The sequence below is a fragment of the Pristiophorus japonicus genome, chromosome 1, assembly GCF_044704955.1.
Source record: "Pristiophorus japonicus isolate sPriJap1 chromosome 1, sPriJap1.hap1, whole genome shotgun sequence".
NCBI classification, from domain to species: Eukaryota; Metazoa; Chordata; class Chondrichthyes; family Pristiophoridae; genus Pristiophorus; species Pristiophorus japonicus.
The window spans coordinates 167,088,986-167,107,371 of record NC_091977.1 but is presented as its reverse complement, the minus strand read 5'-3'; the positions used below and the strand labels follow the sequence as shown (position 1 = coordinate 167,107,371).

General features: G+C 49.1%; 1 protein-coding gene across 3 annotated transcripts in view; it reads left to right on the top strand.

Annotated features, from left to right (window-relative positions):
- erap2 (endoplasmic reticulum aminopeptidase 2) overlaps positions 1 to 18,386 on the top strand; it is a 95,347-nt gene that overhangs the window by 36,377 nt on the left and 40,584 nt on the right. For all 3 annotated transcript variants that reach the window (XM_070884534.1, XM_070884542.1, XM_070884547.1), the window contains exons 3-7: positions 3,691 to 3,829; positions 8,305 to 8,439; positions 15,916 to 16,036; positions 16,561 to 16,715; positions 18,198 to 18,311. In XM_070884534.1, coding sequence (XP_070740635.1) covers positions 3,691 to 3,829; positions 8,305 to 8,439; positions 15,916 to 16,036; positions 16,561 to 16,715; positions 18,198 to 18,311 — 664 coding nt within the window. The remainder of the gene's footprint in view (positions 1 to 3,690; positions 3,830 to 8,304; positions 8,440 to 15,915; positions 16,037 to 16,560; positions 16,716 to 18,197; positions 18,312 to 18,386) is intronic.

Genomic DNA, 18,386 nt, shown 5'->3' with positions numbered 1-18,386 from the left:
GTTTTAGCCATGTATGCCACTTTGGCTAGCAAACACTTACTCCAAATCCACTTAGGTCAGCATATGTGGTCAGCTCTGAAAAACCTTGCGGGCAGTTAAGAAAAAGCAGCGCACATTCGGCAGACATTAGGGCAGGGATAGGGAAGGGGAGGGATAGGGAAGGGGAGGGAAGGGAACTGGAGAGGACCTCAACAACCAAGCACCAAACATTAAGGAAAAGCTCAAACCACTAAAATACAACAAAAAGAAGTAAATCCTACCTTATCTTTAAAGTCTGCCCGGGAAAGGCACCAAAACATTCCTCCTCCTCCCCCACAAACTCTCCTCCTCCCCCCCAGCCCAAACTCTCCTCCTCCCCCACCCCCAGCCAAATTCTCCACCCCCCAAGCTCTCCTCCCCCCCCCCCCAAGCTCACCTCCCCCCCCAAGCTCTCCTCCCCCCGCCCCCAAGCTCACCTCCCCCCCCCAAGCTCACCTCCCCCCCCCAAGCTCACCTCCCCCCCCAAGCTCTCCTCCCCCCCCCAAGCTCTCCTCCCCCCTCCAAAGCTCTCCTCCCCCCCCCCCAAGCTCACCTCCCCCCCACCCCCCAAGCTCACCTCCCCCCCCCCCCCACCAAGTTCACCTCCCCCCCCCCCCAAGCTCACCTCCCCCCCTCCCAAGCTCATCTCCCCCCCCAAGCTCATCTCCCCCCCCCCCCAAGCTCTCCTCCCCCCGCAAGCTCTCCCTCCCCCCAAGCTCTCCTCCCCCCCCCCAAGCTCTCCTCCCCCCCCCAAGCTCTCCTCCCCCCCCCAAGCTCTCCTCCCCCCCCCAAGCTCTCCTCCCCCCCCCAAGCTCTCCTCCCCCCCAAGCTCTCCTCCCCCCCCAGAGCTCTCCTCCCCCCGCCCCAAGCTCCTCCCCCCCCAAGCTCTCCTCTCCCCCAAGCTCTCCTCCCCCCCCCCAAGCTCTCCTTCCCCCCCCAAGCTCTCCTCCCCCCCCCAAGCTCTCCTCCCCCCCCAAGCTCTCCTCCCCCCCCAAGCTCTCCTCCCCCCCCAAGCTCTCCTCCCCCCCAAGCTCTCCTCCCCCCCCAAGCTCTCCTCACCCCCCCCCCCAAGCTCTCCACCCCCAAGCTCTCCTCCCCCCCAAGCTCTCCTCCCCCTCCAAGCTCTCCTCCCCCCCCAAGCTCTCCTCCCCCCCCAAGCTCTCCTCCCCCCCCAAGCTCTCCTCCCCCCCCAAGCTCTCCTCCCCCCCCAAGCTCACCTCCCCCCCCCAAGCTCACCTCCCCCCCCCAAGCTCACCTCCCCCCCCCAAGCTCACCTCCCCCCCCCAAGCTCTCCTCCCCCCCCCAAGCTCTCCTCCCCCCTCCAAAGCTCTCCTCCCCCCCCCCCAAGCTCACCTCCCCCCCACCCCCCAAGCTCACCTCCCCCCCCCCCCCACCAAGTTCACCTCCCCCCCCCCCCAAGCTCACCTCCCCCCCTCCCAAGCTCATCTCCCCCCCCAAGCTCATCTCCCCCCCCCCAAGCTCTCCTCCCCCCGCAAGCTCTCCCTCCCCCCAAGCTCTCCCCCCCCCAAGCTCTCCTCCCCCCCCCCAAGCTCTCCTCCCCCCCCCAAGCTCTCCTCCCCCCCCCAAGCTCTCCTCCCCCCCCCCAAGCTCTCCTCCCCCCCAAGCTCTCCTCCCCCCCAAGCTCTCCTCCCCCCCCAGAGCTCTCCTCCCCCCGCCCCAAGCTCCTCCCCCCCCAAGCTCTCCTCTCCCCCAAGCTCTCCTCCCCCCCCCCAAGCTCTCCTTCCCCCCCCCCAAGCTCTCCTCCCCCCCCCAAGCTCTCCTCCCCCCCCCAAGCTCTCCTCCCCCCCCAAGCTCTCCACCCCCCCAAGCTCTCCACCCCCCCCCAAGCTCTCCACCCCCCCCCAAGCTCTCCACCCCCCCCAAGCTCTCCACCCCCCCCCAAGCTCTCCACCCCCCCCCCAAGCTCTCCACCCCCCCCAAGCTCTCCACCCCCCGCCAAGCTCTCCACCCCCCCCCCCAAGCTCTCACCCCCCCCCCCCAAGCTCTCCACCCCCCCCCAAGCTCTCCACCCCCCCCCAAGCTCTCCACCCCCCCCAAGCTCTCCACCCCCCCAAGCTCTCCACCCCCCCAAGCTCTCCACCCCCCCAAGCTCTCCACCCCCCCCCAAGCTCTCCACCCCCCCCAAGCTCTCCACCCCCCCCCAAGCTCTCCACCCCCCGCAAGCTCTCCACCCCCCCCAAGCTCTCCACCCCCCCAAGCTCTCCACCCCCCCCCAAGCTCTCCACCCCCCCCAAGCTCTCCACCCCCCCCAAGCTCTCCACCCCCCCCAAGCTCTCCACCCCCCCTAAGCACTCCTCCCCCCCCCCAAGCTCTCCTCCCCCCCAAGCTCTCCTCCCCCCCCCAAGCTCTCCACCGCCCCCCCAAGCTCTCCAACCCCAAGCTCTCCTCCCCCCCCCAAACTCTCCACCCCCAAGCTCTCCTCCCCACCCCCAAGCTCTCCTCCCCCCCACCAAGCTCTCCTCCCCCCCCCAAGCTCTCCTCACCCCCCCAGCTTTCCTCACCCCCCCCAAGCTCTCCTTACCCCCCCCCCAAGCTCTCCTCACCCCCCCAAACTCTGCTCCTCCCCCCCAAACTCTCCTCCTCCCCCCCAAAAAAAAACTCCCCCTGCCCCCCCCCACCCTAAAAAAACTCTCCTCCCCCCCCCGCCCCCCCAATCATACGTTTCAAGCACAGCCACTAAATAAAAAATAAAAGCAAAGTCCTTACCTACCCGGGAACTCAGCAGGTCGGCCGGCCGGTGCTGGAGTCCACTCGGCCGGGGATAGGGTGCGGCGAGATCGGGCGTCCCTTCGGCCTGGGATAGGGGTTGTGAGCATCGGGTCCTGCTCACAGCCCACAGGACGCGCTGGGAGGGCAGGAGCATGCGCGCAGTCCTCACAGAGAATGCGCGCAGGTGCCGGCAGTGCTTTGTGCGCTGGCCTGTTGCTCCCCCGCCCCCCCTCCCTTCAGTCTCCACGCCACACCACGACTCCGGGGACTCCGAAGAGTGGCCAGGATGGGGCCTCTTTTATCTGGCGCCCTTTCCAGCGTGAAAAGTCTGCGCGCTTCAGGTCAATGCGCCGAAAAAAGGGGTTGGGCAATGTTGGGCCCGATGATACGCAAATAAGGAGTGCGCAACATACGTGGCAAATTTAATATAGATCTCATGCATTCAGTTTTTATTTCCACTCTTACTGAATAAATATTCTGTTTACTGTGATTATTGCGAATTTATGTCATTCTTTTATCAATGAGTTTGAGTGTTTTAATTATCAATGTTTTAGGAAACTTTGTAGGATGTTAGATTTTTTCACTTTTCTCATTTGTATTTTTTTTCTATAAATTATGTGGAATTTAGAACTATTGGCTCACATTTGAATTAGGTTGGCTGCATTGGATATATTCAGATATGTAGACACCTAGGTATTCACGTTATTTCTTCTGTTGATGAATTGAGTGTAGCGTTTGTTATTCAAATAGAAAATGGTTAAAGGTAACACTTTAAATGACTTTCCACATAGTCCAAGAGGTGTCCAGGCATATGCTGGTTTCTACATGATTCTCAACTGTATAAACAGCATGTGTAGCTATAGAGAAAAATATGCCTTTCAGTTTGTTTCACATTCATTTAGTTTGAATTCATTTCTTTTATGAATTATTTGTTTTTTGTAGAATTCTTGCATCTACCCACTTTGAACCCACATTGGCACGGATGGCCTTTCCATGTTTTGATGAACCATCTTTTAAAGCCAACTTCTCAATCAAGATAAGAAGAGAAAAGCAGCATATTGCATTGTCCAACATGCCGATGGTATGAAATGTTCATTCTGTGATTTGACTGTCCTAATCCCACTATTTCTAATCGAGGGATTTTCTTGACCTTACTTGTAGCCAACGAAATGGTATGTTGTGTGAATGGTTTAATTACTAATAATCACTGAATACAGATTTGTAAAAAATTAGCTTTACAATAAACAACTAAATGTCACTCCCCGACCTAATACCTGCAAAATACCAGGGGGCAAAATTTTGCGGGGGTTCCGGCAGTCACCTGTTTTAACTGTGGCGGGAGACTAGGGGAAGACCAAGTTGCACTGGGTCACTGCTGTATCTGGAAGTTTCATTTTTACCTTGTAATGGATGTAACTTGCATACAAGGTAAATAATGATCAGGGAGCAAAGTCAAAGCCGAAGCTAGGACTTTCTGCTGCTGAATCTGGAAGCACATACAGTGTCACAGTGGCGGTCGGTACGCCGGGTGAGGTGTACTGACCTCCACATGGGTATTTGTAGGATTCGCCAGTGGGGTCTAGCCTAGGCAAACGGCCTGGATCCCTGAAGAATTAAACCATTTTGGACAATCAGTCTCCTGCAGTCAGAATCAGGGGAAGTCATAACGGGGAACAAAGAAATGGCAGACCAATTGGACAAGTACTTTGGTTCGGTATTCACTAAGGAGGACACAAACAACCTTCTGGATATAAAAGGGGTCAGAGGGTCTAGTAAGGAGGAGGAACTGAGGGAAATCCTTATTAGTCGGGAAATTGTGTTGGGGAAATTGATGGGATTGAAGGCAGATAAATCCCCAGGGCCTGATGGTCTGCATCCCAGAGTACTTAAGGAGGTGGCCTTGGAAATAGCGGATGCATTGACAGTCATTTTCCAACATTCCATAGACTCTGGATCAGTTCCTATGGAGTGGAGGGTAGCCAATGTAACCCCACTTTTTAAAAAAGGAGGGAGAGAGAAAACAGGGAATTATAGACTGGTCAGCCTGACATTGGTAGTGGGTAAAATGATGGAATCAATTATTAAGGATGTCATAGCAGCGCATTTGGAAAGAGGTGACATGATAGGTCCAAGTCAGCATTGATTTGTGAAAGGGAAATCATGCTTCACAAATCTTATGGAATTTTTTGAGGATGTTTCCAGTAGAGTGGACAAGGGAGAACCAGTTGATGTGGTGTATTTGGACTTTCAGAAGGCTTTCGACAAGGTCCCACACAAGAGATTAATGTGCAAAGTCAAAGCACATGGGATTGGGGTTAGTGTGCTGACGTGGATTGAGAACTGGTTGGCAGACAGGAAGCAAAGAGTAGGAGTAAATGGGTACTTTTCAGAATGGCAGGCAGTGACTAGTGGGGTAACGCAAGGTTCTGTGCTGGGGCCCCAGCTGTTTACACTGTACATTAACGATTTAGACGAGGGGATTAAATGTAGTATCTCCAAATTTGCGGATGACACTAAGTTGGGTGGCAGTGTGAGCTGCGAGGAGGATGCTATGCAGCTGCAGAGTGACTTGGATAGGTTAGGTGAGTGGGCAAATGCATGGCAGATGAAGTATAATGTGGATAAATGTGAGGTTATCCATTTGGTGGTAAAAACAGAGAGACAGACTATTATCTGAATGGTGACAGATTAGGAAAAGGAGAGGTGCAACGAGACCTGGGTGTCATGGTACATCAGTCATTGAAGGTTGGCATGCAGGTACAGCAGGCGGTTAAGAAAGCAAATGGCATGTTGGCCTTCATAGCGAGGGGATTTGAGTACAGGGGCAGGGAGGTGTTACTACAGTTGTACAGGGCCTTGGTGAGGCCACACCTGGAGTATTGTGTACAGTTTTGGTCTCCTAACTTGAGGAAGGACATTCTTTCTATTGAGTGAGTGCAGCGAAGGTTCACCAGACTGATTCCCGGGATGACGGGACTGACATATCAAGAAAGACTGGATCAACTGGTCTTGTATTCACTGGAGTTCAGAAGAATGAGAGGGGATCTCATAGAAATGTTTAAAATTCTGATGGGTTTAGACAGGTTAGATGCAGGAAGAATGTTCCCAATGTTGGGGAAGTCCAGAACCAGGGGTCACAGTCTAAGGATAAGGGGTAAGCCATTTAGGACCGAGATGAGGAGAAACTTCTTCACCCAGAGAGTGGTGAACCTGTGGAATTCTCTACCACAGAAAGTTGTTGAGGCCAATTCACTAAATATATTCAAAAAGGAGTTAGATGTAGTCCTTACTACTAGGGGGATCAAGGGGTATGGCGAGAAAGCAGGAATGGGGTTCTGAAGTTGCATGTTCAGCCATGAACTCATTGAATGGCGGTGTAGGCCCGAAGGGCCGAATGGCCTACTCCTGCACCTATTTTCTATGTTTCTATGTTTACTGGGGTCGGAGAGGGGCCTGAGCAACACTTGCCCTGGCAGGCGGGTGAGCAGGCACTGGAGTTTGTGGCAGGGATCGGCAGGCAGGTGCCAGAGATGCACCTGCAGTGGCACTGATGCCTGGCTGGCCCATGCAAATGATAGGATCAGCACTGTAGGGCAACATCAGCTGCAATCCCAGCATAACCACCAGGTACTTAATCGGAGGGATTTCAGGGTCCAGATATCTGCTTCCAACTCTTACATCTAACAGGCCCATTTTACATAAGAAGATAAGAAATTGGAACATGAGTAGGCCATACGGCCCCTCGAGCCTGCTCCGCCATTCAATAAGGTCATGGCTGATCTGATCATGGACTCAGCTCCACTTCCCCGCCCGCTCCCCATAACCCCTTATCCCCTTATCGTTTAAGAAACTGTCTATTTCTATCTTAAATTTATTCAATGTCCCAGCTTCCACAGCTCTCTGAGGCAGCGAATTCCACAGATTTACAACTCTCAGAGAATAAATTTCTCCTCATCCCTGTTTTAATTGGGCGGCCCTTTATTCTAAGATCATGCCCACTAGTTCTAGTCTTCCCCCATCAGTGGAAACATCCTCTCTGCATCCACCTTGTCAAGCCCCCTCATAATCTTACAGGTTTCGATAAGATCACCTCTCATTCTTCTGAATTCCAATGAGTAGATGCCCAACCTACTCAACCTTTCCTCAAAAATCAACCCCCTCATCCCCGGAATCAACCTAGTGAACCTTCTCTGAACTGCCTCCAAAGCAAGTATACCCTTTCTTAAATATGAAAGCCAAAACGGCACGCAGTATTCCAGGTGTGGCCTCATCAATACCTTGTATAGCTATAGCACGACTTCCCTGCATTTATACTCCATCCCCTTTTCAATAAAGGCCAAGATACCATTGGCCCTCCTGATCACTTGCTGTACCTGCATACTATCCTTTTGTGTTTCATGCACCCCCCCCCCCCCGCCCCTCCAAGTCCTGCTGTACTGCGGCACTTTGCAATCTTTCTCCATTTAAATAATAACTTGCTCTTTGATTTTTTTTTTCTGCCAAAGTGCATGACCTCACACTTTCAAACATTTTACTCCATCTGCCAAATTTTTGCCCACTCACTTAGCCTATCTATGTCCTTTAGCAGATTTTTTGTGTCCTCGCACATTGCTTTTCCTCCCATCTTTGTATCGTCAACAAACTTGGCTACATTACACTCAGTTCCTTCTTCCAAGTCATGAATATAGATTGTAAATAGTTGAGGTCCCAGCACTGATCCCTGCGGCACCCCACTCGTTACTGGTTTCCAACTAGAGAATGAACCATTATCCCGACTCTCTGTTTTCTGTTAATTAGCCAATCCTCTATCCATGCTAATATATTGCCCCCAATCCCATGAACTTTTATCTTGTGCAACAACCTTTTATGTGGCGCCCTGTCAAATGCCTTCTCGAAGTCCAACTACACCACATCCACTGGTTCCCCTTTATCCACCCTGTTCGTTACATCCTCGAAGAACTCCAGCAAATTTGTCAAACATGACTTTCCCTTCATAAATCCATGCCGACTCTGCCTGACCCAATTATGCTTTTCCAAATGTCCTGCTATTGCTTCTTTAATAATGGACTCCAACATTTTCCCAACCACAGATGTTCGGCTAACTGGTCTATAGTTTCCTGCTTTTTGTCTGCCTCCTTTTTTTTTAAGTAGGGGCGTTACCTTTGCAATTTTCCAATCTGCTGGGACCTCCCCTAGAATCCAGGTAATTTTGGTAAATTACAACCAATGCATCCACAATCCCTGCCGTTACTTCTCTTAAGACCCGAGGATGCAAGCCATCAGGTCCAGGGGATTTATTTGCCTTTAGTCCCATTGTCTTACTGAGTACCACCTCCTTAGTAATTGTGATTGCGTTAAGTTCCTCCCCCCTGATAGCCCCTTGACTATCCACTGTTGGAATATTGTTAGTGTCCTCTACCATAAAGACTGATACAAAATATTTGTTCAGAGTTTGACTGTGAGGTGGCTGTAAATGTTCTACTGAAGAGCAGGAAGTATTACATTTGGAACAGATCTTGGTGGCTTTCCTGAAATTATTGATGATATATTTTGTAGATGAAATCTTTCCCAATTGGAGGCGGACTTTTTGAAGACCACTTCGATGTGAGTGTAAGAATGAGCACATATTTGGTGGCCTTCATTATCTGTGACTTTAAATCTGTCAGTGCAGTAACATCAACAGGAATTAAGGTGAGCTTTGTATTGGTGTCAGCGCTCTTTTGCCTAAAACATTATGAATGTGGCTTCCCCAACTGGGGAGGGACAGGCAGCTCCACATCAGTGCCATCATGTGATTCCAAATTTCCAAATATTAAGCTACATATTGCACTGGTTTTTTAAAAAAAAGTTAGAGAACAATCTGCCTTTTTGAAATCTGAAATTAATGCCATTTTTGGATGTTTGTTTCTATTGTTTACATTATAACCATCATGTCATGGCTGTTGACTGTCTGTCTTTTTTTTCCTCATTGAGTAAAAGGCCATTTTAAACATGCTCACCCAGTGGAAGTGGGGCACGCTGGTGGTAAAAATGGCAGCTGGGCGCTTCCTTAAGCATTTGCGCCCACCACTATTTCAACTGGCAGGTTTCCTGCAGCGTAGGGGCTGGCAGCTGTGGGAGGACAGGGACCTTATCAATATTTCAATATCCACGTCCAATGACATCACTCTCTCATGATGTTAACTGCCAGAGCCACCAGTGAAAGCTGACAGGAAGCAGAATCTGCTCCAGAAGAGGCCTAGATAAATTTCATTTTATCATTTTTTAAAGATTTCTTTCTGGGCCAGGAGGAGCAGGAGTTCTTCAAGCCCAACAAGGAAACCTTGGGCCTCCCTATCCCAGGCTTCTCCCTCCCCACCCCCATGCTTTCCCATCCGTGATCATTTCTGGAGCCACTTGCTCACCATTTAATTTGTGTGGTAACAATAGCATTTTTAATAATAATAACCATTCCCTTAAGTGCCTGGTTGCACAAATCCGCTCCTGCCTGTCATCCAGCTTGTCATTCTCACCAGCTTCAAACCATAGTCTGTGCCGGAACACGGTAATGAGGAATTAAAATGTCCCAGGCCTCAGACTGGCGTGGTTATGGACACTTCTTGTCCCCTCCACTCACGTCTAGACTTAAAATCCAAGCTTATTTTTTAAAACTTCTCTTTATTCTTCCTTTCCAATTGCTCACTTTCTTCCTTTGTTATATCTAACTTCTTCACCAATCATGTTACACAAAACCTGTAAAGTTCTTACTCTACAGCATGAAACCACACAAGGCACATTCTGGGGACAAGGTCACTCTGTGACCGTAGCTCTTTATTACAGGACTCCAAAGACGATGACCCTGCATGGGACCTCCCTTTTTATACCTGTGTGATCAGGTAAGGAGTGTCTCCCACAAGTTCACCCCTTGTAGTCAAGGTGTGCATCTAGGTTGAGTGTATACAGGAATACAGTGGTGTTACATTGTGGTTACATACATGACATCACCTCCCCCCCCCCCCCCCCCGCCCCCCACAAAGTCTTATTGGGATCATAGGTTTAGTCTTTCAGGTGGTTACGCTCCCTCGTGGAGCGCCGCAGTTGGGGCTCTGGTTGTTGGACACTGACGTGAGTGTCTGTCACCTGTGGTGATTCTGGGCTGACCACAGGGACTGTTCATTCTTCTGATTGCTCTTGTTGCGCGGTGTTGTGAGCTCCATCTCATGGTCTTCTTCAGGTTCCTCCGTGTCGATGCTGAACCTTTTTTTTTACTTGGTCCAGATGCTTACGGCATATCTGATCATTGTTGAGTTTTACCACGATGACCCTATTCCCCTCTTTGTCAATTACAGTGCCCTCAAACCATTTGGGCCCCATGGCGTGATTGAGGACGAATACAGGATAATTTATTTCTATATATCTCCCCCTCGAATTACGGTCATGGTACTCGTTTTGTGACTTGCGCTTGCCCTCAACTATGTCGGTCAGGACTGGGTGAATGAGGGACAACCGAGTTTTGGGTGTCCGTTTCATTAGTAGCTCTGCGGGCGGGTCCCCCGTGAGCGAATACGGTCAGGATCTATAGTCCAGCAGGAGACGCGATAAGCGGCATTGTAGGGAGGGTCCTTGAATCCTCAGCATACCTTGCTTAATGATTTGGACCGCACGTTCCGCCTGACCATTGGAGGCCGGCTTGAACGGCGCAATCCTGACGTGGTTGATGCCATTGCCCGACATAAACTCTCGGAATTCGTAGCTTGTGAAACATGGGCCATTATCACTAACCAGGATGTTCGGCAAGCCATGGATTGCAAAGATCACACGTAGGCTTTCTACGGTGGAAGATGACGTGCATGAATTGAGAATGATGCATTCGATCCATTTTGAGTAGGCATCTACCACAATAAGGAACATCTTACCCATGAACGGGCCTGCGTAGTCAACATGAATGCATGACCATGGCCTGGTGGGCCAGGGACACGGGCTGAGTGGGGCCTCCCTGGGGGCATTACCCAGCTGGGCACACGTCGTACACCTGCGAACACAGTGTTCCAGCTCTGAATCAATTCCAGGCCACCAAACGTGTGACCGAGCAATGGCCTTCATCAGCACAATGCCTGGGTGCTCGCTGTGGAGTTCCCTGATGAATGCCTCCCTGCCCTTCTGGGGCATAACTACCCGGCTGCCCCATAGTAGGCAGTCGGCTTGGATGGAGAGCTCATCCATCCGTCTGTGGAATGGTCTGACCTCCTCAGGGCATGCTCCGTGTGCGGGCGCCTAATCCCCAGTCAGTACACATTTCTTAATCAGGGATAGGAGGGGATCTCTGTTTGTCCAGATTTTGATCTGGCGGGCTGTGATGGGGGAGCCTGCGCTGTCAAAGGCATCGACAGCCATGACCATATCGGCGCTTTTCTCCGCTGCCCCCTCAGTGGTGGCCAGTGGAAGCCTGCTGAGCGCGCCAGCGCAATTTTCAGTGCTGGGCCGGTGCCGGATGGAGTAGTCATAAGCAGCCAGCGTGAGAGCCCATCGCTGTATGCGAGCTGATGCATTGGCATTGATAGCCTTGCTGTCTGACAACAGGGATGTTAATGGCTTGTGGTCCATCTCTAATTCAAACTTCCTACCAAAGAGGTACTGATGCATTTTCTTTACACCATAGACACATGCGAGTGCTTCCTTCTCAACCATCCCATATCCCCGTTCTGCTTGAGAGAGCGACCTGGAGGCATAAGCCACAGGTTGTAGTTGACCCTCAGCATTGCCCTGCTGCAACACGCACCCAACCCCATAGGACGATGCATCACATGTCAGAACCAATTTTTTACAGGGGTCATAAAGGGTCAACAACTTGTTTGAACAAAGTAGGTTTAGCATCCGATCAAAAACCCATTCCTGACAGTCCCCCCCAAATCCAATCGCAATCCTTACGCAGGAGCAAGTGTCACGGCTCCAACAACGTGCTCAAGTTCGGCAGAAAGTTCCTGAAATAGTTCAACAATTCCAGGAATGAATGCAACTCCGATGTGTTGCAGGACCTGGGATTCGGTGGGCCGAATCCCATCTGCAGCAAACCTCCTGCCCAGAAATTCAACCTCAAGAGCTAAGAACACACATTTAAACTTCTTGAGTCGCAAGTCTACCTGGTCCAGTCGGCGTAGCACCTCCTCTAGGTTGTGGAGGTGTTCCTCGGTGTCTCGACCTGTGATGAGGATGTTGTCCTGGAATACGATCGTTCCAGGAATGGATTTAAGCAGGCTTTCCATGTTTCGTTGAAAAATCGCAGCCACTGATCGAATGCCAAACGGGCACCTGTTGTAAACGAACAGTCACTTGTGCGTGGTGATGGTGGTCAGTAGTTTGGATTCGTTGGCCAGTTCCTGGGTCATATAGGCTGAAGTGAGGTCCAACTTGGTGAACAGCTTGCCACCTGCCAGCGTGGCGAAGAGGTCCTCCGCTCTCGGGAGCGGGTATTGATCTTGTAGGGACACCCGATTGATGGTGGCCTTGTAGTCGCCACAGATCTTGTCAGCCATCCGCTTTTAGGACGGGAATGATGGGGCTCGCCCAGTCGCTGAATTCAACAGGCGAGATGATGCCCTCTCTCAACAGCCGGTACAGTTCGCTCTCGATCTTTTCCCGCATCACATATGGCACCGCTCTGGCTTTGTGGTGCACTGGCCTGGCGTCCGGGGTGATGTGTATCACTACTTTAATGCCTTTGAAAGTCCCGACGCCAGGTTGGAATTGTGAATTGAATCGTTGAAGGACTTGTGAGCAAGAATTTCGCTCCACCAAGGACATTGCGTGAACATCTCCCCATTTCCAATTCATCTCGGCTAACCAGCTCCTCCCCAACAGTGCGGGACCATTGCCCGGGACAATCCAGAGCGGCAGCCGGTTCACTAATCCATTGTGTGTGACAGCCAACATTGCACTGCCTAGCACCGGAATGATTTCTTTACTGTAAGTCCGTGCTAATTTGGGTCTACTGGCTTTAAGTGGCCATAGCTTCGCAAATTGCCAAACACCCATGAGTGATTGACTGGCTGGCCCCAGTGTCCAGCTCCATGCGTACAGGGATACTGTTTAATAAAACCCTCATCATCATTGGTGACGTTCTGGTGTATGAACTGTGAATATTCGCAACATGGACCCGCTGAACCTCGGCGTCCATTGATTTGCCCCAAAAGTCATCCTGCCTCAAAGAACCCTCTTCTGGTCCATCCGCCTCATATATTAGTCTGGTTGCAGACTTCCTGCACATTCGAGCTAAGTGGCCACTGAGATTGCAGTTCCTGCAGACAAACTGTTGAAATCTGCAAGATCTAGCTGAGTGTTTTCCCCCACACCTCCAGCATGAGTTAAAATTTCCATTGTTGGGAACAAAGGGACTATGGCCAGGCATTCCATGCTTTCTGTCCCTTTGACTGCTCTTAATTACCCTATTAGCGGGTGTCAATGGCCCCATCCCGGGCCGCATTGTCCACTATGATGGCGTGAATGTCCGTTCAGCCTGCCATTGTCTCTGTTGGTCCTACTCTGGAGTCTATTGCTGCCTGGGGAGAGTCGGACTGCCCCTGCGGGGCTCTGAGTTGCATTGATGATGTTGACTTCCTGATCCATCACCGCGTTAGAGGCAGAATTGCGCACGTATATTATTTTCGTCTCTTCCTCCCCCGCCATGAAAGTTTGAGCTAGCAATGCCGCCGCTTCCAGGGTCAAATCCTTGGTCTCAATTAATTTGCGGAAAATTCCCGCATGACTGATGCCCTCGATAAAGAAGCCCCTTAGCATCTCCCCCTGCAGGCGTCTGTGAACTTAGAGGCTGGCCAAACGCCGGAGGTCCGCTACGAAGTCCGGTATGCTCTGTCCTTCACGACGTCGGTGGGTGTAGAATCTGTGTCAGGCCATATGTATGCTACTCGCCGGTTTGAGGTACTCCCCGATCAATTTGCAAAGTTCTTCAAAGGTTTTGTCCGCCGGCTTTTCGGGTGCTAGCAAGTCCTTCATGAGCACGTAAGTCTTTGGTCCGCAGCTGGTCAAAAGATGAGCCCTTCGCTTGTCGGCCGCTGCATCCCCCAGCCATTCTTTCGTAACAAAGCTTTGCTGAAGCCTCTCGACAAAATCGTCCCAGTCTTCCCCAACACAGTACCATTCCTCTGTGCTACCGGTGGCCATTCTCATGGGTCGTGAATTCCCGTTTCTCGTTGCCAATGTAAAGTTCTTACTCTCCAGCATGAAACCACACGAGGCACATTCTGGGTACTAGGTCACTCTGTGACCGTAACTCTTTATTCACAGGACTCCAAAGACAATGACCCTGAGTGGGACCTCCCTTTTTATACCTGTGTGATCAGGTAAGGAGTGTCTCCCACAAGTTCACTCCTTGTGGTCAAGGTGTGCATCTAGGTTGAGTGTATACAGTAATACAGTGGTGTTACATTGTGGTTACAAACATGACAAAACCATTCTTCCCAATTTTCTCCGGATCACATTCCAGCAAAAATTATGTAAGATATAGCCACCATTATAGTTCCCCAGTCCTCTATAACTACTAATAATAACATTTTTTACATGGCACACAAAAAATACATCAAATGAAATCACAAATTTACCCATAAACCTAGCTCTAATGATTACCCCTCTGCCTCACAAGCAGCAAGATGCAATATGTTGGGTCTTTGAACGTTAAGAATTCTGGGTACATACACCCTGTGATAAACAAGTGGGCACATTTGCATTACATTATTACATTTATTTATCGGCATCCCCAGAACTACAATTACCAGAAACTACTGTGGGCTTTTTTAACCAGAAGAATTTCTAGAAATGACAGTGCGGCTATTCCCATTCTCCCCCACCTCCACTCTTGCAAGCCACAATGCGCATGTGCTGAAAACCGGCTTTTCTGATCTGTCAAACTGGAGCTTGACAGATAAGAACACAAGAATATAAGAAATAGGAGCGGGAGTAGGTCATACGGCCCCTCGAGCCTGCTCCGCCATTTTATACGATCATGGATTCCGGTCCACTTCCCTGCCCGCTCCCCATAACCCCTTATCGCCTTATCATTTAAGAAGCTGTCTATTTCTGTCTTAAATTTATTCAATGTCCTCGCTTCCACAGCATAGATCTAGTTAGATGTCAGGTGGGTTTTTTTAACGCAGAGGGTTATCGACGCTTGGAATAAGCTATTGGCTTGTGTGGTGCGTGGGGATTTGCTAAAACAGTTCCAAAAGGTACTGGATGAGTGCCTTGCTGTGGCTAAATATCTTTGCATACAAAAGGTAAGTGGGATGTTGGGTACGTGACTCATGGTCACTGTGATCTCCTCAACTCAGTTTTGATTGTCTTTCCTAGAATTTCCAAGATTTTTGTTCCCTGAATTGGCCTGTTTTTTTAAAATTTGTTATTTTGCCTCTCCCAGATGCTGCTGGTGGGAGAGAACACTGGGAGTCATGATTATTCATTTGACTGTTTGGAATAGGCTTGATTGACCAATTTTTCCTGTCCGTTTTCTCATATGTTCACATTTTTTCTCCTGGTGCTAGCCCATTAACTAGTGGAGTAATTGGATCGCCAATAGAATTGGCATAATATGGGCTCCAAAAAGTCCAATGTGGCAGACACGCTTACAATCCACACTGCAAGTGCGCCGTCCACCATATTAGTAAAGGCTCATGCATAAGTGCCCAGGACGCACACACAAAACAGGCATAATGCAAATGAGGGCCTGACGCCTGTTTAAAGCGACCTTTACAAAATTTGTTCGCGACTGACCACAGTCCGAGCACGGCTGCAGACAGTATACCCGGGAGTTGGCAGCTGAACCAGTGTTCTCGAGAGGCTGCCACCGGAAAGTTAAGTTCCTGCGGTCCTGCCATTGGCCTCTTTAGGCACATGCGCTGTGCCGGGATTCGGGCGGCATCCACTTTCTAGGCCAGGGATCACAAACAGAAGTGTATGTAATTTTTTGTGTATTTAGTGATCAATTATTTAAAATACACACTAGAATTTGGAAATCTGTTAAGTCTAGGATTTGGAGACGGACACATAAATCCTGAAGTTCTGAATATTGTTCTTCAAATAAAGCTAAATATGTTCTGAAGACTTCCCCAGTCTGTCATATAATTGTTTCCTGAGTATGCAGGCATATGAATTCTATTTGTGAACCTTGTATTCCAACAGGTGTCTGTATATGCTGCTCCAGATAAGTGGAATCAAACACATTATGCACTGGAGGCAGCAGTGAAACTATTGGAGTTTTATGAACATTACTTCAATATCTACTATCCACTCCCAAAGCAGGGTAAGTCAAGCACAAATCTTCAGTATAGATACGAAGGAAAGAATATTGTACAATCAGGTCAAACAGGTTAGAAGGCGGAGAGAGAATTGGAGCCAGGAAAGGAGAGGGGGAAGGAGGCAGATGGGAGGGAGACACGGGAAGAGGAATTGGGGGGGAGGAGAGGGTGACATGGGAAGGGGGGATTGGATAAGGGAGCAATGGCGGAGAAACTGAAGGAGGGGATTCCTGGTCAGTATCCGATCCCTTCAGTGAATACACTTCCAAAGTACTTCATTGGCTGTAAAGCGCTTTGGGCGTCCTGAGATCGTGAAAGTCGCTGTATAAATGTAAGTTCTTCCTTTCTTTTAAAGTGCCAGGGAACATTTTGCTATATTAAAAGTGCCAAAATAACTGCAATTTGTTGTATACCGTTTCTCTTTAAGATCTTAAATTGTGATATTGAGAGAATTGTACTTGTTACTAATACAAAATGTAAATGAAATAGAGTGTTAGAAATAATACAATGAGAAATGTTCTATTTTTAGATCTAGTTGCGATCCCTGATTTTCAGTCAGGAGCCATGGAGAACTGGGGTTTAACAACTTACAGGGAGACATCTCTACTCTATCATCCTAAAACTTCCTCAGCATCAGATAAACTGTGGATTACCATGGTGATAGGTCATGAACTAGCTCATCAGGTATTGTCTGTCTCATGTAATGTGCATCAAATAAGGCCTGTACCCAACTTTATGAATTTATTGCGTGCTAGAGAGCTTCATAATTCCACCAGATACAGTATCTAATACACAATAGTTGACAAAGGCCATTGTCTATTATGCAATTACAGCTCCATTATAAATTTGTATTGTATGTTGATCAACATCAATAACAGTTTCACTCAAAATCCTATTGATCCAGATCACAGGTTCTTTCCGTATCTGTTCAGGTTTTTGTTGCAGTTTTGGTATTAAAGGTTGTCCAAAATGTTCCAAGGGAACTACTTGTAAAAAGACTCAACAGGTTTCAGATAAATAGTGTACATCCATCACCACCTTATAGTTATTGAAAATGCTATCTGTGCGGTCTGAATATTCCAAGCTTGTAGATCACTCTCGTGCAATTTAACATTGTGTCTGTTGTAATAGAGGAAGGAATTCCCAGTTTCCCAAAAGCACTTTCCTTGTAGAACTGCTTTACCACTCATGTAGGTATTTGTGAAAATTGGGGTCATGTTACAAATGTCATTAACCCAAGGTGCTGAAGCTACTTGGAGCACTGCTATTACCAGATAATTCATCACTGATTAGATGTTGAATCGTGGGCTCATCTGCTCTATATGGCTAGGTTACTCACTGAATAAACTTGCGGAGCCATATTTTATAAAAGTCATGAAATGCTTGTGCTTGTACAAGTTGAATTAACATCTGTAACATTGCACCCATTGTTAATATTAATTTGAGATAAACATGTTACAACAAATACCATGTAACACAAAAGACCAAATCAGAAACTAAGGCCCCGATAATAACTCCAAGGCGGGAAGAGAACAAGGTGAAAGGATTGCGGACAGGATATCTGGAAGTAAGGGTTTCCCACCGGTCCTGCTGAATTTAATGACAGGATTTCTTTTACATTTTTTCCCGCCCACAGCCAGCCTGATTGACAGGCTGTCTGCCTGTATTGCAGGAAAGCAGCCAGGAGCGAGAGGGGTCTTTTGGGGTTTGGATCGTGGGGGGTGGTGGGGGGGGCGGGGTGCGGTGGGCCGTCGTCGGGCAATCGGGATCTTCATTGTTTGGATCAGGGGGTTTGGAGAACAGTTTGGATAGGTGGGGGTCGTGGAGTGATCGGGATGTTCAGGGTTTGGAACAGGGGGTCGAGGAGCGATCAGGGTCTTCGGATATGGAGCAGGAGCGCGGAGATTGTTTGGGATCTTCGGTGTTTAGAATCTGTATCTTACTACACCAGAACCATTACTAGAAAAATGGGTATGTAGTCCTTTTAAGAACCTTCGTGTTTCACATTTCACATTAGAAGCACAGCCTTGGAAATATTAACTAATATCCATCTGGCCAGTTGAGATTTTCAGTACATCATTTCAATAATTATCAAATTAAAATTGACCACTTTTTTTTTCAGAATGCTGATTGGAACCTTAATGAATATCTTACATTTTTTATTAGTGGTTTGGTAACTTGGTGACAATGGAGTGGTGGAATGACATCTGGCTGAATGAAGGCTTTGCCAGGTACATGGAGTTTATCTCTGTCGATGCCACCTATCCAGAGCTGCAAGTTGTGAGTAAACCTTTCTCACGATTGGTCAATTTATTGCAGGACATCTGACTCTGTTTAATTCTTTTAACATTGGAT